Source organism: Perca flavescens, chromosome 7 (assembly GCF_004354835.1).
Source record: "Perca flavescens isolate YP-PL-M2 chromosome 7, PFLA_1.0, whole genome shotgun sequence".
Taxonomy (NCBI): Eukaryota; Metazoa; Chordata; class Actinopteri; order Perciformes; family Percidae; genus Perca; species Perca flavescens.
The window spans coordinates 3,391,024-3,409,867 of NC_041337.1; the positions used below are offsets into that span (position 1 = coordinate 3,391,024).

At 46.2% G+C, this 18,844-nt stretch overlaps 1 protein-coding gene across 1 annotated transcript; it reads right to left on the bottom strand.

Annotated features, from left to right (window-relative positions):
• Window positions 1–625: 625 nt before the first annotated feature.
• asxl1 (ASXL transcriptional regulator 1) lies at window positions 626–18,458 on the bottom strand. Its single transcript, XM_028583367.1, has 11 exons — window positions 18,058–18,458; window positions 13,712–13,795; window positions 11,279–11,398; window positions 9,501–9,702; window positions 7,618–7,787; window positions 7,317–7,401; window positions 6,855–7,021; window positions 5,687–5,783; window positions 5,079–5,184; window positions 3,701–4,712; window positions 626–3,573 (listed from the first exon to the last, which is right to left on the bottom strand). Exons 1-11 carry the CDS (start codon window positions 18,112–18,114, stop codon window positions 1,054–1,056), a joined length of 4,620 nt encoding a protein of 1,539 aa, XP_028439168.1. The 5' UTR covers window positions 18,115–18,458; the 3' UTR covers window positions 626–1,053.
• Between the last annotated feature and the right edge of the window lie 386 nt (window positions 18,459–18,844).

Sequence of the window (18,844 nt, forward strand, 5' to 3'; positions counted from 1 at the left end):
TCTCCCCTACAAGTTTGTGCATTAGATGCTTTTAATAATAAGTTTTGTATCAATATTGGCGTTTCTTTCCTACTATTACACTATAATAATGTATATAAAAAGGTGGACGGCTCCCCAAAAGTGAAGCCAAAACATCTGGATGGCCTCCTGGTGGCTGCTGCCGAGATGGAATATGGGCCAAACTAAAAAATAAATACAGTGGTAATCAAAATCAAATACATTTTTCACCAAAGACGCTTTTTTTGGTCATTTTAGGTAGTTCTGATCACACTGATGTTTGTCCAAGTGTTCATTTTTACTGATCAGTTTGGTTTTTATTAGTTATTTAATGCTATAAAAATGATTGACAGCTGGGAGTGACTACGTTTGGTCAGGCGGCTGCCGCATCTTTACATACAGTCTGTGGTTTACATGGTACGGACCACCACGTCTGATCCTCGTCATAGTGGGCTTTCACAGGAATCTTCATACATAAAGGCCTGTGTGGGTCGGTGATGCTGGAGGTGGTGATCCATTTTTCTGTTCATCAAAGGCTTCAAAGACCCTGTCGCCGTTCATCATCACTTTATTTGCTCATTGTACTTAAACAGACAGGAGTTTCAGGTAACCACAAACGGTGAAACAATGTCATTGAATCATTTTAATGGTTAAAAAAATACTTCTTTGCGCAAAGAGACAACAATAGGTCCTTGTTCGCCGAGGAAACAAGGGACTAAAACAATGATGGCCACCACATGATGATGACAGGTGGAGCAAGATAAGATGAGGTAAATGTTTTTGAGGAAAGAAAACCAAAAAAAAGGCACAATTTACAATTAACCATGCCCCAAATTCACATAATATTAATAATAATAACAATAACAACAACAACAATAATAATAATAATAATATATAAGTACAGCTAAAAAAAAAAAAATCTGAAAACCTGCAACAACAAAAATACAGACTGATTATATTATACAAGGCAAATCTTGCCCGCCGGGCTCCTCCTGTGTGCTCTGTGGAGCCCCCCCCTCCCAGTCCTGCTGCTGACACTGTACACAGATGAACATACTATCTGACCACCAGACAGGACACACACAGTTTGGAGGGCCCAATGCAATCGTCATGGCAGAAGGCACCGCAGCCTTGGCACATGATCATGGCTTTGAGGCGGCACGAGCACTTGAGCGCCACCTCGTCGGCCGTACTGTCAGTAAAGGCCTGGATGCTGAGCGTGGTCTGGCTGGAGGCCAGGCGGGGGCGCAGCTGGAGCACACTGTCCGCCATGCTCCGGGAGAAACTGCCGTTGTCCAACACCGACACGTTGGCGGTGTAGCTCACCCCCCCGACAGAGCCGTGCTTGGGGAGCTTCCCGTACAGCTGGAAGGGAAGGGCCGAGGCCGAGGGGGAGGGAGAGCCAGCCGAGTAGCTAGCTTTGCTGTGCTCCTTCTTTGCCATCCTGGCAAAAGTCATCTCCATGTTGAGGAGTCCCTCCATGGCCCCTCCGCTCAGGTAGCCGTCCACACAGCTCCCAGGCTCCTTTTTGGTAACGCTCATGGGTTTAATGGGGGATGATTTGGCAAGAGCTTGGCAAGGGGCCCGCACGCCTGCTTCATTCTTTACAGTGGGTGCAGGCGACAGCTGCAGTTGGTGAGAGGGGGGGAGCTGAGGCTGTGGGGGCCGCCAGTTGATCTTACTCGCAGGCACGGCCTCTGTGGGACAGGGGTCTGCGTGGGGAGGAGAGGGACCATTAAGCATGGTCCGATGGGCTGGCTGGGGCCTGTCTGGAGTGACCCCCTGCGAGGGCTGAGGACCATGAGAGTCTTTTGGAACTGCACACTCCCCAGTGGTCTGGGGGCTAAGGTCTGACTTACTTCTGGAGGAGGATGAGGAGGGCGGAAGAGAAGTGATGACCGGGACAGCCCCGGGAGCCTGCTGACACTGATACTGCGATGCAGCTGGAGCCTCCATCAAACATGAGACCGGGCAACCTGTTGGAGACTTGTTGTGGATCAGTTCTGGGCTGGGAGACTGGGCGGAGGCGTCAGGCCTGGTGCGAGGCCCTGAGGTCCTTGCCACTGGTGGTCTGGGGTGGGGTCCTGGCAATCGGCTGATCTCCAGCCTGTTGGCAGAGTGGGGGGGTAGAACTTTCTCCAGGGGCAGGCTGCCCTGCAGTAGCTGAGTGACCAAAGGGTTGTTGGCCTCCACACTGGACACTGGTCTGGCCGAGCTGGCCAGTCTCTTGGAGGCAGCTGCAGCAGTGGGGGGAGTGACAGAGGGCTTTAAACCTCCACAAGACTCTTCTTCAGGAGAGCTCTGTCTGGAGACTCTACAGTCATCCCCAGGCTCCACTTTGACCACCACATTGGTGTCCCTGAGCCCCTGTGGATGGGCTATGGGGAGAGGCTTGCTGTCCTGGTGGTGCTGAGGGTGGAGCATGCCGTTGGGGAAGCAAGGCTGAATGACAGTGTGGCCCTGGCGGCTGGACACGTGGGCCTGGATGACTGGCTGCTGGTTCTGAACTGGGGGGCTGCAGATGACCAGCTGGCCGTGTCTCTGGATGCTCAGTTGGGGACACCAGTCGTGGTCAGGCTGCTGCTGCTGCTCATCCTCCTGGATGTCATTCTCACAGTCTGAAGCCGTTTCCGTGGAGTCGCTGTGTGTCCCAGCCTCGTCATCTTTCTCTTCACCAGAGGAGTCCACCTGTTGGAGAGAGGATTTCTGTCTCTCTGCTGCTGACACAGATAAGACCTCATGGGGTTCCACATGGTGGGAGCCATGCTGGATTACACCACCTAGTCCAGCCTCCTTCACTTGTACCTGCTCTTTGGGCTGACAGGAGCTGGCCAGCGTCTGAATAACATCCACACCCTGAGCCCCGAACCTTGGAACCGAATCTGGGATGGAGGTTGGGGCTAGTGAGGGCTTTTCACAAACCTGGTCAGCCATCTCTGCGGGGTCAGCAGCAGACTCGGGCACCTCAGGCTTTGGAGAGGGCGAGTGTGCTGCCCTGTCTGTGAGCCCATTCGAGGAGCTCTGGACGCTTGTTGATGTTGCTTCTACTTCCTCTTCAGCGTCTGGCTCCCCGGCTGCCTCTTCTCGAGGAGGGCTTGGGGTCTGTGGGGGTTCAAAGGACATGGAGGTTGAGGTGGTGGACAGAGACGGAGATGGTTGGGGCGTGGGTTCTACATTGAGAAGCTGTAATTGTGTTCCAGACGAATTAGTGCCTGAAGACGCTCCCTGCTCCTCCATCCCTCCACCTCTCCTTCTTCCTCCTCCTCCTCCTCCTCCTCCGGGCTCGATGGGTCCTGGGTGCTCTCGCGCTCGTCGTCCATTGCTGCTATCCGGTAGCCCAGCAGCAGGCCGCAGCCTGACCCCGTCCGGCCCTGCCCCCTCGCCAGTGGCTGCAACAGCAGCAGCGGCCTCGCGTTGGGCCCGGGCTTGCTGGGCACGGGCTTTGATGTCCGCCAGGGTGCGCGCCCCCCCCGTCCCCGACCGCCGCGAGCCCTCGCCGGGGGGCACGATGCGGGGGCAGATCTGGTAGGTGGGGTGGCCTTTGACCCAGGGGGGTTTGATTCTGGACAGTTGAATCTGGGACAGAGACACAAGGACAGGAGTCAAACTTCACCCGCACAACAACTCATAGACAACTTAGCTCATCGCTAAACAAGGATGAGGGTTAGGCAAAGGAAAATTATTTGTGTGCACAAAGTCTTACCCTGATAGGCGGCACCTTGGGCTCCTCGGTTGTCGGCTGCGGCTTCTCCGAACGGACACTGTCAATTGTGGTACGAAAGGACTGACGGTCGTCAAGCCGCGGCCGCTTTTCGGGGAAACTGGAGAAGGCCTGAGTCTCATCGGGCCTTCTCTTCTGCTCCTTGGGCTGAGCACTGGATACGGGGGTGGTGGTGGGGCTGGCTGAGGGGCTACTCTCACGGCTGCTGGTGGCAGTACCCCCTGTGATGGAGGTGACCACCGACGCGGTGTCATCCAAGGGATCGGCAGCGACTGCGGCACTGGAGGACGCGGAGGAGGACGAAGAAGAGTCCAGGCCCGCGGCAAACGCTCCTTGCCTATCAGAAGGTGAGGAGGGTGAGGAGACAGGTGAGGAGCCAGAGGAAGAAGAAGAGGAGGAGGAGGAAGAGGAAGGCGAGGAGGTGGAAGCCAGTACAGGTGCAGCCTCCTCTGGGAGCAGGCGGGCCGCAGCTTCAGTCTCTTCGTTAGCGCTGGTGGAGGCTGGGCTCGGACTGGGACTGGGAGTGGGAGTGGGCGTAGGAGTGGGAGTGGGCGTAGGTGTGGGAGTGGGAGTGGAGGCTGGCAATGTGACTGGCTCTGGAGTGGGAGAGGGCTTTGGCTCTACGCCGGCACTCTCAGCTGGGAGCTCCACGCCACACTCAGACTGCAGCACCACCTCATCTTGAACGACCGCGGTGTCAGACATGGGAGAGCCAACAGAAACTGCTGGGATGTCCAGTGCAGCTCTTGCCTCAGCTGCTTCGGCAGGCTGCAAGGCTGGAGGAGTGGCCTTGCAGAGGGTCCGGCGGGCCCTCCTACGCAGGTCAGCCCTCGTGCGTCTCCTCATCCTGCCGTCTCTCCTCCGCCGGCCAACACTGCGTCTCTTGGGGGCACCAGTTGCCACCACGGCCACATCACTGTCAAGCACACTGGCTGCAACTTCACTGGCTTCAGACATGGTAAGCTTTAGGGACTCCTCTTGTGTCAGGCCAGACCTAAAAAAAAAAAAAAAAAAAAAGGGTACACAAACTACGTTTTAGCACATTGTGGAAACCCTGACATTGGTTGGCGTATCACAGCAGCCTTGACTGATGTAGGCCATGCTCGAGTTGTCTAAATTGCATGGATGACAGCCAAGGAAGTGGAAAGAAATGGCTTGATACATGCTGTCAAAAATAGATATCTACATCCAGCTTTTCTAAATAATACCTTGATACTTGCTGTCAAAATGTTCGGTCAGCTAATAAATGTTAACAATATACTAACTTTAAAAAGGAACCACCCCAAATATGACAGAAAACAAATGGGGCTGTTGTTGTGAACAGTGAATTCAGACTCAGATGAAATGGGTTGGCTCTTACTTTTGCCCATGGTATTCTTCAAAAAACTTTTCCTTCCACGCCTCAACCTTCTTCTCTTTCTCCATTTCCTGCCGGAAACGCACCTGCATCTCGTGGGTGAACTCACCTAAATGTGCCAAACACACATAAAAAGGTATTAAAAAGAGTAGCTCCACAGCTGAACTTTTTGAAGCATATAACCAGTGGAATTTCAGTATAAACCTGACTTAGCTGCCCCTTCACTTGTCAAAATAAACAGCTGGTGTCGGTAATGTTCCAGGATAGTGCTACCATCAGAATGACCACAAGACGTTCCCTAAATCAGGTCCTTGAAAGGACTGATTCACCAAGATTATGTAGAAGTGTTTTTATTGTGTATTTATAAAACGGCATGGTTTCCTTTTAATTCACACCACGTATAGAATGCTGGAGCACATTGCTGCCTTTTGACATGAATTTTTCTGCTGGTATTTAGGATTTCTTCACCTTCTACATACCAACCTTATGGTTACTTTTTGTTTCGGCTATCACACGCTCCTTCCCCCCAGTCTCATCTCACGTGAATATTTAAGCCTGGCTGACGTCTCCGTAAAATGTGGCAGCTTGTCCATGATTGACCAGTCACTTACCCTCCGCCAGCCTCTCTTTCCAGCTCTGGGAGGCATGGGTGAAGAACTCATTGTTGAGAGCAGAGCTACTCAGTCTGGCCATACCATCTGGTCCGATCTTGAAGACAGAGGACATAATGCACAAGTTGCAGTAAAACAATAATACACAGGGTTTCCTCTAGGTTGATTTTACGGTGGCAACATTTCTTCCGCCACGCTATCAGAAATAGGGCAGACGCACAATAGTAATGGTTGCCTTTTAAATGATCCTGCCAAAATAATGGACCAACAACAAGTAGAGCTATTCAGAGGTTATTGGGCCCATCCAGTTTAACTCCACATACTGTCGTGTTGATGTAGTTTATTGTCAAAACGTTCGCTTTCTTCCGAGTCGACTATTAAACAACCAGCTCTACCAAAAGCGTCACCGCGGGAGATGGTTTAGAAACGCAGACACCAAAATCAAGGGAAGAAATAAATAACTATGGCTAACATTCCAAGCAACATAAACAGGCTAGCTATTGTTTGTGTCTCACAACGTGATTTTGTGCCCGAAGACAGCGTTGTGGAGAGTGAAACGGGAGACTAGAAAAAGGCGTTCAGGTAGTGTGTGGTTAGGATAGCTACAGTAAATCATAGGCTCCTGTTATCTAAAAGATTTTCAATGTAATGGCTCAATATCTCATTGATTTCGACAATGGGGATGAGGTCGTTATAATTGGATGGACTGCAGCTTCAAGCACAATTCGTTTGGATACAAGCATTACATTTTGGAAGATAGACGGGATTCTGAACAGCGATGCCTGACGCCTAGGCCCAATTTGATAAGAATACGAGTTGTACCATAAAATAGGAGGAGAAATAGTATTGTTTTATCACAATTCTATACAACAATATTGAATAGGGTAATAAAATGTGTGTGTGCTTTTTGGAAAGACCTGCCCCCACTGCTAAAAAAAAAAAATTCTAAAGGAAACACTGAATACACCTGAGGAATCGTGGCCAATGCCTCACCTTGTTCAAAAATATTCATGTAAGACAATGGTTCACGTTTATGTTGTGTTTAAACCCCCTACTGCTAGATGGCTATGCTGAGACGCACCACTAGTATCCTTGCCTTACAATGCCTAGCAGTGCCTGACTTTTTGCTACAAGCTAACAATGTAGCTATGGCTGAAACCCAACGTACCTGTCGGTCCACCTCTGGCAGCAGCTGCAGCAGCTGCTGCTGCGAGTGTGTGGGGAAGGCTGCGAAGGTCCGCACATTGATGAGGGCTCGGATGTTCGTGTTGACCAGGATGGAGCCTGGGGTTTCAAAGTCCACATCCACCCCTCCCCGACTCCTCCTTATGGGCCCTGCCAAGGCAATAAGCACACGTTTAGCTCAGCCTGATGCTAAAGCTATCTGCAGCACAAAGACCACACTAAATCCCACAGTGGCCTCAGGCATCTGTCTTAGACAGGCTTGGGGGGCATTCTTACAGGATAACTTGCCTTCAGATAGTTGTATTGTATTGAATAAAACCCCTTTTATAGGTTTTAAAACGATGCTTCTCATTACCTCTGTATTAATACTGCCAGTGTATATTAATTAGGATTATCAGCATTCTGAATTCTTGCTTTCATTAGTGTACAAAAGAGTGCCTCTTACCTTGGGGGACGTGCTCTCCATTCACTTTAAGAGGGGTGAGGACAACACGAGGCATCATGACTGCTTTCTTTCTCTGCCTCCCTGACTGTAGCAACACAAACAGTGGGACGGACAGGTAGACAGTTCTACAGTCAGTAGGTTAAGCAGCACTTTTTTCCTGTCCCTCTACAGATCACGTTCAAACACATGGCACGACAAGGAGACATGGCGAAGGTCTTAAAACTTATTAGGAGTGACACTATTCACTTCAAACTGTAAAACCAATCCGTGCGTACTCTCAACCACGGAGCATGGGGCTGACCTGTCTGGAGCGGCTCAGTCTGGTCTGGGCGTGTGGCGCATGTTGGCTCTGCTGTGCGTCTATGCGTCCTTGTTGTCCCGCGGCCCTGCTGAGGCGGGTCTGGGGCTGGCTGCTGGGGGCCGGCACTTCTGTGGAGCACGAGGCACTGGACGAGCTCTCATCCACCGATGCTTCAGAGAGAGAGAGAAAAAAATACATTCACACCGCTGTTAACATTGACAAGATGGGCGAGCAGTAGTCGACACACCTCATGCTGAAGCAGTGCTCAGACAAGTTTTAATCAATGAAATGTCATTACATTTTAGTCAACTTTCAGTGTCTGAATTTTTATTTAATTAGTCTTATTCCGGTGCCAAATGTCCTATAATTAACTCCCTTTTATATCCCAACTCTGACTCTGACAAACACTGCAGTGACAAGTATCTCATATATTCTTATCTTCTTTATCTTAGCAGAGTTCCTAAAACAGCAGCTTCTATCAGAGCTAAAGCTGCTTTCCTTGTGTTTTGGTTTATATTAACATAGGGCAGCATACACAGTTGGTGGCTGAATTTGTATGAAAGGCCCCATTGTGGCACCATGCCTTCGGCCAAACTCTGTGTTACACGCCAACTGTGGAAGGAACAACGGTACAGAGAGCCTCTGATCCAAATACTGGAAAATCCCTAAAACCTAATCAATATTTCTAGAAGAGTTCATGAAAGGCTATTTTGAGTACGACTGTTTACCATGTTTGTGCGTATACAAAATGATGCAGGTGCTTAAGGAAATGTGTCCATTCATTTAGGCTACTTGTATGCACAAATGAGAAGAAGCTCGTACGTAGGGCAGTGGTGGCCTAAGGCCAGTTACACCCTACTGCATGGCGTGAGCGTGTCTTTACACACCAGAAAGGTGTCTGACTCAGCGCTGCTGCTGATAGCCTTGTCTGGACACATCTAGGTTTCCCATTGATAAAATGAAATACCATGTTAAACATAAATATATACGGATTTGATTACAGAAAAGATCTGCATTTATATCAAAACCTAGAGACTTTCAAACATCAACATGTCATTTATTAATATGTATTTGTGTCTAAACGACATAAACAGCTTTTCCAATTCTGTTTTGCCAGGAAACGCTTCCAACACGCTTGCGTGTCACGTGAAAAATAGGCGTCGGTTCTATTTCTAGCAGGCACGACTCGCGCCTGAGACGTGCGTGTCACGCAGGCAGTGTGTAAGCTCTAACCTGTTAACATGGGAGCTGAAATATAAAACCGACACGCCACGCAGCCCACACGCTCGTGCAACGCATCCAGTGTGTAACTGGCCTAATGGTTAAAGAAGCGAGCTTATGACCGACAGCTTTTGAGTAACTGTCTCTCAGATTACAGCGGCAAGGAGGCCGTTTGATTTAACATGGAGCTGATGTGGCTGTGATCTGGTTGTAAGTGGCCATCTGATTAACTTCTACTATTAGCATGTCCTAGCTTTACCATTACCTGGTCTCTTTCGCAAAATATATATTTATTTTAAGGTAGGCGATGCTTCTTTTATAGAATTATGTGTTTACATGAACCGAATATTAACTGTATCAGACCGAATTGTCGTCATCGAATCACACTGAATCGTTTCACGATAAAAATGTATCATTCCTGAACCGTAGAGAAGCCCATGTATCTAGATACGTAACGGATGTTCTTATAAAAAGGAAGCGATGCACAGCCATAGTACTCAAGATAGCAAGTGGAGGTGCAGAAGTGCATTTGCGACACAGCTTATGGCAGCAACACACAGTCAGTGGCCAGAAACCCCCAAAATGTGATCAAGGTCCACTTTGTAATGGAACAACCAGGTGAGTGTTTTGAGGGCGCGGCTTGTTTCCTGGTGTAGCGTTACCATCATTGTCTCCGCTGGCAGCGGCGGTGGTTTCAGTTGAGTCACAGCTTTCCTGCTCCGTGGCCTCAGAGGGGCCGACTGGGGCCACAGCCGTGCCTGCTGCAGGGGTGCTGCTGCTGGACGCTGGGGGGGCCGTGCTGCTGGCCAGCTCTGTTGAGGTCTCAGACTCTGATGTTGCCTTTGTCCACTGGAGGGCGTTCTTCTACACAGTGTGAAGGAAAAACAAGTGTTCTCTGCATGAGCAATGCACATCAAAAGGTCCCCCCGCATCAAATGATTTGGTGGCCATGCGTTGAATTCGCCGCTACATTGAAGTATTCAAAATAATGTGATTGAACTAGGGCTGGGCGATAAAACGATAACGATATGTATCGCGATAGACACGTAATCAATATCAATAGAAAATGCGGCCGATAAAATGTTCGATAACTTGTTTTTCTTCATCAGAAGAAACCAGAGATTGTGAAGCAAGTTTGGTTGCATGAACAAAGGCACTCGCTCTCTGGTAACCTAGCAACGTAGGGAGTGACACTCTAACAGCCAATCATGTAACAGTATCAAGTTTGGTTGCGCCACATCGCTGTCTCGTGTTCTTCAATAACAGAACCGGCGGCGTGGAGTGATAAGTGGAAAGTGAGTGCCGCAGCGAGCGAGGAAATTGTTGATAAAACAAAAGTCAGTATGGCAGTTTTTGGGGATTTTATAAGTCTGACCGTAGACAGACCAATGTCGTCAGACCGTCGTCCCCACCAACACTGGTACTACCACAAACTTGTTTTACCACCTTAGCCGCGCTCACACTTTGAAGCACAGCCGTATTCGCCAGCAACGTCCAACAACATCTGCAGCCGCAACACGGCACAAGCAGCAGACCACCATGGAGAGGTACTCTGCATCAGCGCCTTACTAAACACTACAAAGAAATAACGGAGGCAGACATGCTGAGCACTGTCCAGAAGCCAGGTTACCAACCTAGCACTAAACCTGCAGAAAATAGTTTCTCAGGTTTCTTATATTTAACATTTTGCACTATTTTATTACACTTTATGAAGCATTTCTTACTTATTCTTTAATTTTGCACCTTAATGTTAAGAGATAATTGTTAAGTGTTCATTGTGATTTTAGACCTATGTTTACATTTTAATTATTTGAGTGTTTTCCATGGTTGTGTTGACATTCCTGCTTTATAACTGAGGGGATTATAATCAGAGGAAGGTTAAGTTTAAAATAAACATGTTTAAATTTAATATATTTTTCTCCTGGTCCTTATTTTAAATAGGTCATAAAAAATATCAATAATTATCGATATCGACCGATATGAAACACTTATATCGCGATACAGTTTTCAGCTATATCGCCCAGCCCTAGATTGAACAGGTTAGCTTTACCCTCTGGTGTATTTCCCTATAAGCAATTACAGCCACCCATCACACAGACTACCATTGGTGTCCATACTGTCACTGGATATGCCACTGTGAGCAAACTCTGGTACCAATAGATGACCTTACTAGCATTACAAAAAAAGATGTCTACATCCTCTTCAGTAGTATCATGAACTAGAACATCGTATCAATGGGTCTGTCAGCAGGTGGACTTCAGTAGAAAGAGCGTACCAACAAAGAGATTCACTCGGCAACCTGTGGATTATCTTGAGTAACTGTAAGAATCTTTTTCGGAGCGATTTTCTACTGACCACAATTATGGCGGTATCGTCAACTCCCATAAGTGACTTTTAGCGGCAGAGCGTTGAGAGTTTAAGAGGATGGGGGTTTGTGTACCTTGAGAGTGAACAGGCTCATCCGTCCAGGCAGCTTGAAGAAGATGCTGTTCTTGACTCGGTCTCCCCTCACCTGGGAGTGCAGCATGGTGACCAGGCAGGCCAATGGGGCTGTACCACTGCGCACACAGGTACACTCAGTTACAACTCACGGGACGGGACATATTGGGCACAAGACATGAAGCCAAATTCAGATCTAAAGAGGTGTTAGCATTAGTGGTTGCTTACACCTATTGGTCGTAGAGCTTGCTATAACGTTGCATCCCCGCATGAGAAAAACGGCCACAAAATTTAGCCAACAGTTTGTATTGTTTATATTTATCAAATATTCTCTTAAGGTTTTATCATAGCCCTATAGGAAGGAAGGAAGGAAGGGAGGAATGAATGAATGAAGAATTTGTTGTTGCTTCTGAAAAAGTGACCGCTATTTCTAGGAATCACGTTGGAACCCTTGTTCAGGGGCAGCAGCCCCTGTTGAATGTCCACTCACTTTGCAAAACAAGTCTGGCAGTTCTTCACTTTGAGATTCATGCTTATGTGTGATCCTTGACCATGCATAACCTTTGTTTACAAATAGCTGTGGGACTGGTTAATTCACATTAAGTGTATGGAGTATTTCTAATGCGGCCAGCTTTGCTCTTATAAAACCTACCAAAATGTGACAGACCCTTTCGGCTCTTTTATTCGGAGTGGATTTTCTTTGGTTCTCTAATCTTTGCCCTGATCCATGGGGAGCCATTGCAATGCCCACAGCTATATTGACTACCTGTATTATCAGCAAGAGACAGGTCATCAAATAGATGGAACTAAACAATTATTGTGACGTTCCAGTTCCATATAATACTCCCATTTGATACTCTAACCAGTCAGACTGCTGGTTTTCCGCAGGTACTACAGTCCACATAATGTTTTCATATTCCACGAGCGCAAGAACTGATATTTAAATTTTTTACTCTACATGTTTACCTAAAACGTATTGATTTGATTATAGTTATACTAGGGGTGGGACGAGACACGAGATTGGGTTCATGAGATTGATATTTTACAGAAAACTTCATAGTAATAGTCACAATGAAAAACGAGCACTGAAACTCAAATGACTGGCTTCTCTCCTGTATAACTAACGGTTACACTGTTATTCCATATGTACGGTGGAGAGTCTCTTCACTCAGAGAACCAAGGTTACAACATAACTAAGCGTTTTCTGGCAGTAGTTGAGACCAAATGTTTTTTGTCATTGTACAGTAGACAGAGAAATAAAGCTTATTTTATACTACTGTTTCACAGTGATTACGTTCTCAAGCACAAATAAAGCACCATCAAACACTCAGATGATTTTTGTGAAGACAGACACTCTTTTCTCCTCCTCTGCATTTTATTAATTGCACCAGTAAACAAGGGAAGTAAGCTACTCTAGTATCGATTTATGACCATTATAGGACAAAGGGTGAACATTTCGCTTCGTTTATTATTAAAAGTAGAGTTTTGCTGTCCGCTTCCCGACTCATTTTAACACAGAGAAAGAGAGTGGTCTGCGAGACAGCACCACAGTGAACTGCACGCTGCGGACACGTGTCTCGGCCAAGAAAGGGGGGGTACTCTAACGTTCTAACGCTGGGTTTTACATGCAGCTTTTTTTTCTTCCGCCATCGCTCTGCAAAAGTAAACTCAGAGTCAGCTTTGAGGACGGGCAGGGAGATCTTCTATGCTTATTTCGAAGCGGCTACTCTGCACTTGTGTACTGATGTTGTGAGACACTTTTTACCTCACTTTTCAACAAGGTGCAAATGAGCACATTCACAAAATAATTGAGTGTATGCTTAAGGTGAAATGGTGACTGATGTTTTCCATAGTTACAGTATTGGGCACACTGTGTTTGCCTTTTTCATGAAAACACAATGCACCATAAGCAAGCATAGGCCTTAGAGTAAGTGTTTGGATACAGAAGAAAAATCAGAAGTGGATGCAATAAAGGTCTCGGTCCTCCAACCTACCTCCTGTTTAGGCCAGCAGCAGGAAAAGTGGTCCATGTGGAAGGAAATAAAAAAAATAAAAAAACATTGTTATAACCACATTAAATTGACATGTTCAGGTTATGTGTGCGTTGTGCGATTAGTTCACTGACTGGTAAAATACTAGACAAATATGAAAGATGATATAAAGATAAAGCCATATTCAATGCTATGACACACTCTGGATTGAATGGGGGACAAAAGCATGATGACTGAAGTCCACAGTGTCACTGCGCTTTGTTGTTTTTACCCTTAGTTACACTACACTTAAAAAAAAAAAAAAAAAACTACTACTAACATCAGTTATTGCAATCCCGTTCAAGACAACAGCTTGTATAATTACAGTATTTACCATTGTAACAGTAGCAGCTGACACTGCTACAGAGAAGTGTGTGTGTGTGTGTGTGTGTGTGTGTGTCTGACCGCATTTCCTTCAGCCCCTTGGTCTGGATAACATGGAGGATTTGTTTGGGAGTCATGGGTGCATCAGAGAAGTTCTCCAAAACCTGAAAAAAAACCACATTGTTTTTACCACGCAGAAAAAAACGGCAAAAACCCCGACACGACAAGTTTCTCGACTAGCGGGAAGGTGCAACATTCTTAGTGAATGCAGAGCTTCATCCTGTAAGTTTTGGTGTCCGTGTGTCCACCTGAGAAGCAGTCATTGGAAATGGTTGGGAAAACAGCAGCACGTTAAAAAAAAAAAAAAAAAATACCCACAGGGGATTGGATAAACCGCCTGCCTTTGTTGTTCTGACTGAAGAGTGGCGGCTGTCAGTGACCCCGAACCTTCACCTGCTGCTGCAGAGCGACAGAAATGGCCAAGTTGGCTCTGAGGGAACTAGCCAGCTGAGGAAAAGGGAGTTTCTTAGGCCTCCAGAACCACCACAGCGGCCTCCCACCATCCATCCATTCTCAGCTGCTGTGCCTTGGTTTTATTCTATCTCGCCAAAAGGCTTGTTTAGTACCGTTTATTCTTAATGTATTCATCATCTGTTAGTTTCGTCCAGTTCAGTCATTCATTTATGCATGGGTTTATTTAGCAGTGTGTATTCTTAGTTAAATAAAGTCTGTATTCCGTGTTTTTGTGTGTCTGAAGTATATTACGCCACTGTACGTGTACCGAGTTATGGACCTACTTTTGTAGCAAACTTTCAGATTATGAGATTTAATCAATGTGGTCTATCAGTTATCTCTCCTGGGAGAGAGGTGCCTAGACTACTTAGATATTTCTTGGTCTTGTTTTTTTTCTATAATACTATAAAATAACAATCCTAAAACTGAATAGAACACCACGGAGACTACAGCCGACAGCCAACTACCACGTACGTTCTGCGCATGCGTGCAAGAAAATAACTCTGCATACCAGCAGGCGGCGGTAATCTATTTGTCATTAAGAAAAAAGGGAAACCGGATACAAATGTTGCTCTGATAGCCTCACCAAAAAGCTTTTGCTTGAATCAGCAGTGGCAGAACCGAACGGAGCCTGCGGTCCCCTCTGCTTAATTACCCGAAGGAAGACAGCGGACACCGGGAGAGGGCTAACCAGACGGTCCACCTCTCGGGCTGTCATCCCTTCTCTCGGCAAAGAATTTTCCCTACAGTGGGAGCCGAGTGGAGGGACCAAACCTGAATGGCCTGCTGCTGGCTAGTTAGCTAATGTTAGATTGCTAATTTCTCCCACCAAACATGCCTTCATCCTACACTGGTTACAGAAAATTAGCCAAACCAAATTGTCACTCATCTGGCGATCGCAATGTGCTCTCTTACGATGCGACAAAAGCGTGTGAATGTAACATTAAGTTACATTTCACTAATTTAGAGGCTGGCCAGTATGCTAACTTGCTTGCTAGGGGGCTAATTGTTTAGTGGTGCAGAGAGCGGGAGGTCTATCACGGTCTCTATATTAAATTTCACTGTGTAGGATATTAGTTTATAAACGTTAGTATATTTTGTAGTATGTAAATCTTTTAAAAGACATGTTATTGTTGAAATAAATATACCAACAAAAGTAGTTATGTATATCTCGTACGTTTGCCATATTATGGACATAACGACAAATGTGTTTTTTTAGAACGTCATTTTTGACAGCTCTTATACATATTGGATTAATCATATGAGAAGAAAAGTAAAAAGGAGCCTTGTGTGTGCGCACTCACAGTCTCTTGGTTGTTTACATCACTCTCATTTTCAACCTGAACAACCAATCGGATGATTTTTTTTGGGCCGATGACGGCCCAAAAAAAGGCTGACGCGTTGATCTGGTGCGGGACACACTACACAAACTAGAGTGATGGTCGCTTACCATCGTGAATATTTGCGAAAACTAACTCATAAATATTCTACGAGACCTTAGGAACGTTTGTCTTCTTTCTTTTTTAGATTATTTTGTGGGCTTTTTCACCTTTATTGATATGACAGCTAGGTGAGAAAGGGAGAAGACATGCAGGAAATCATCACAGGTCAGATTCAAACCCTGGACCTCTTCATCGAGGCATAAACCTCTCAGTATATGTGCACCTGCTCTACCCACTGAACCAACCCGGCCACAAACGTTTGTCATGTTGATGGTGGGTTATCATGCCTTAAACCAGTACTTTGCGATCTTAAGTCTTTCCCTTCTGCCTGTCGTCCTTGCCGAAACCCCTCCCCATTTCATGAACGCTCACAGGCGCACTTTGGAAACTAACGTTGATTTCTCCCAAATGATTGGCTCTGGAAACTGGAGGTTAGTCGGAGTCGAAAGAGCAGGAAACAAGGACGACGAACACAGTGAGCCTAGTTACATTTTTGAGAGGTGAATGACAGGCTACAGCCAGTGGTGTTGTATTGGGTATAATGTACCACAATTATTTATTTTTTTGGCTCAGAATGGGCCTTTTTTTTTCTTCTTCCTCCCCAGGGATATTTTGAGCGTCAAAGACTAATATCCTGTATTCTGATAGACTTTTATGCACCAATTTATGGTGGGAATACCTTTATTTATCCTATGAGAAGGAAAACACAGATGACATTCAAAATATATCAAAAATATAATGGAATATAAAGCAGTAAGGGGGCTTTCACATCAGGGACCTAAGCCTAGATCACAAAAGTTGACCCCAAAGCAATGAGGACAAAATAAAATAGGCTTCTTAAATTTGTCTTAAATGTGTGGTGAAGGGAGGATACTGGCATTAGTGTAAGAGGAGCATTTGGGCCCAGTCGCTACGCACACACTATGCACAGCGAGGAGCAGGGTCGATGAAAGATGAGAAGAGTCTCTCTGCATGTTCTGCAGTGTTGGTTTAGTTTGCTGTCACATTACTCGACCCTGTATTTGGGAATACAAATATCTGAAGTGAAAGTTATGTCACAAAAACATGTTGCGTATCATTGCACATTTTTGAGTGGGAATCACGTAGACTACACCACTGGCTACTGCGTGGTGCATTTGCGGCATTTATATGCCTTCATTGGACAGCTTAGACTTGAAAAGGGTAGAGAGAGAAGGAGGATGACATGCAGCAAAGGGCCACAGGTCAGAACCGAAGCCGCGACCTCTGTGGCAAGGACCGAGCCTCTACATAATATGGGCGCGTGCCCCACCAGCTGAGCTACCCAGGCGCTCACTAAGGCATAGTTTTAACGCAGGACCATGAATTGGCCTTCAGGGTTAGGTAGAGGGGAACAGATCTCATCGGAATACAACACTGGTACATGCCGCTGTAGTGAGCAACATAAGCCGCCAGGGGATCGGCATATGCCGTTGTCCTTTACCCAAGTGGCATGCCATCAGCCACTTTTCAATCTCGGCACTAAGTGTTAACGTTACTGCAAATCAGACCCAACCAGCTAATGAACCCATTGCCCTCACACAGAAGATAAACACTAAACATGGTGGGAAAATCACACCTCACCACAATTCTACACAATCAGACATTTACTTAGCAAACTGCTTAACGATAGCTGTCCCGTGTGCTTTTGCAGTATACACAAAATACATCCATAAAGTTCACTTGATGTAAAAAATAATTCCACCAGCTTGCTAACGTTAGGGTTTAACGTTTGCCTTTCAACGGTTTCCTGAATATTCTATTGCTTCTCGTCGAACTTCCGACAGAGCCGGATTGATTTTACCTCTACGTTCACGCGACTTATTTTATTTCCCTGCAGCGTTCCGTGTCAATCTGTATTCACAATACAGCTGAGTTAGCTAGCTGGGGGTTACTATTAGCTGTTAGCTTTGCTAACGGTAGCGTGCATTGTGGTCAGCAAAATGACAGAATGGAGACTAGAACACCAAGTTCGTCGTTGCATTAACGTGCTGACTTTTAAAAGTTCGCGTTTTACTAGTTAGTTTGTTGACGTTAAGTGCATAAACCTGGAGTTTCTCAGGTTGCTCAGGTGCTAATTAGCGTAGGGCTAGCTAGCTTGCTGCCTAGCAAACAAAGAGCTCAAAACAGAAGAGGTGGATGTTAGCGTGCTAGCCAGCGCTAGCATATTGCGTTGCGTAGCTCTTTATGTCAGCAGGCAGAAAGACATGCAGCACATGTAAAACGTATCCCCAGTTACATTTAACATTAATACAAACATTGCCTGCCTTCTGGCTGGGCTAGCACTGCTCATAGCTAACCTAGCTGATATTACATTAGAGTACAGGCAGTGTTCGTGAGGAGAATGAACACAACAACACATCTGGCTCCATCACTTCACATTAGCTAGCTAGTTCCTAACGTTAAATTTTTTTTACATGCAGCTAATTAAAAGCTCAAAATAGACTGTTTACCATGCGAGCTGCCTCAGCCCAGGTCCGCTCCTTCTTTCTCTTTTGTTTGTCCTTCATTTCCTCTGCGCTGGTGTCTGCGGCTAGCCTGCTGTGTGTCTACAAAGCAACCTCAATACGATGGCGGTTTAGCTGCTTAGCAAAATGGCTAACTACGTTCTAGGTTAACTGTGTAGACCCAGAACAAGACGTTCCTTTAAGCTCGGGATGGTGCAATGGTGTCTGCTGGTCTTTGATAGTTCTCGCTGCTGGGTCCAGTGCCTTGTCTAAACTAGCTCAACACACATCGTCTCTCTGTAGCACAGAAGCAGTGCGAGCGCAGGGCTGGCTATTGGTGCTGCTGCAGGACGAGCCTCTTTGGAATGCAACAACCAGGTCAAAGGTCAAAGCCTCCGCAGGAATGCAACAAAACACAGTCCAGCCCTCTCTATGCAAATAGTGCGTTTAAACAGATGCTGCATGTAAATAATCATATGCTATCAGTTCACATTAAGCCTTCCATCCTCAGATATTATATATTAACCACATAATATATATCCTAACAATAGGATTGGAACACCAAAATGCTGTGTAATTCATAATAATGTAGAAAAACTGATACAGAGCTAAAGTTGACTGACCACAAGATCTATTTGTACCCTGCACATATTTGAAGCTATTTTTTTACTACTGGATGATAACGCAGCAAAATTAAAAGCAGGGCAAATAAACACAGCTACAGTAGGAACCGCAACATTTAGAATACTATATTATGGCCATTATTTGGCCTTAAATTGTGTAACAAACACCC

Coding starts and splice junctions, on each gene's coding strand:
- asxl1 (XM_028583367.1), bottom strand. CDS start 18,114: ATGAAGGACAAACAAAAGAGAAAGAAGGAGCGGACCTGGGCTGAGGCA. Junction 7,788..9,500: donor TGCCAGCGGAGACAATGATG/GTAACGCTACAC, acceptor CTCTCTCTGAAG/CATCGGTGGATGAGAGCTCG. Junction 3,574..3,700: donor CCAAGGTGCCGCCTATCAGG/GTAAGACTTTGT, acceptor TCTCTGTCCCAG/ATTCAACTGTCCAGAATCAA.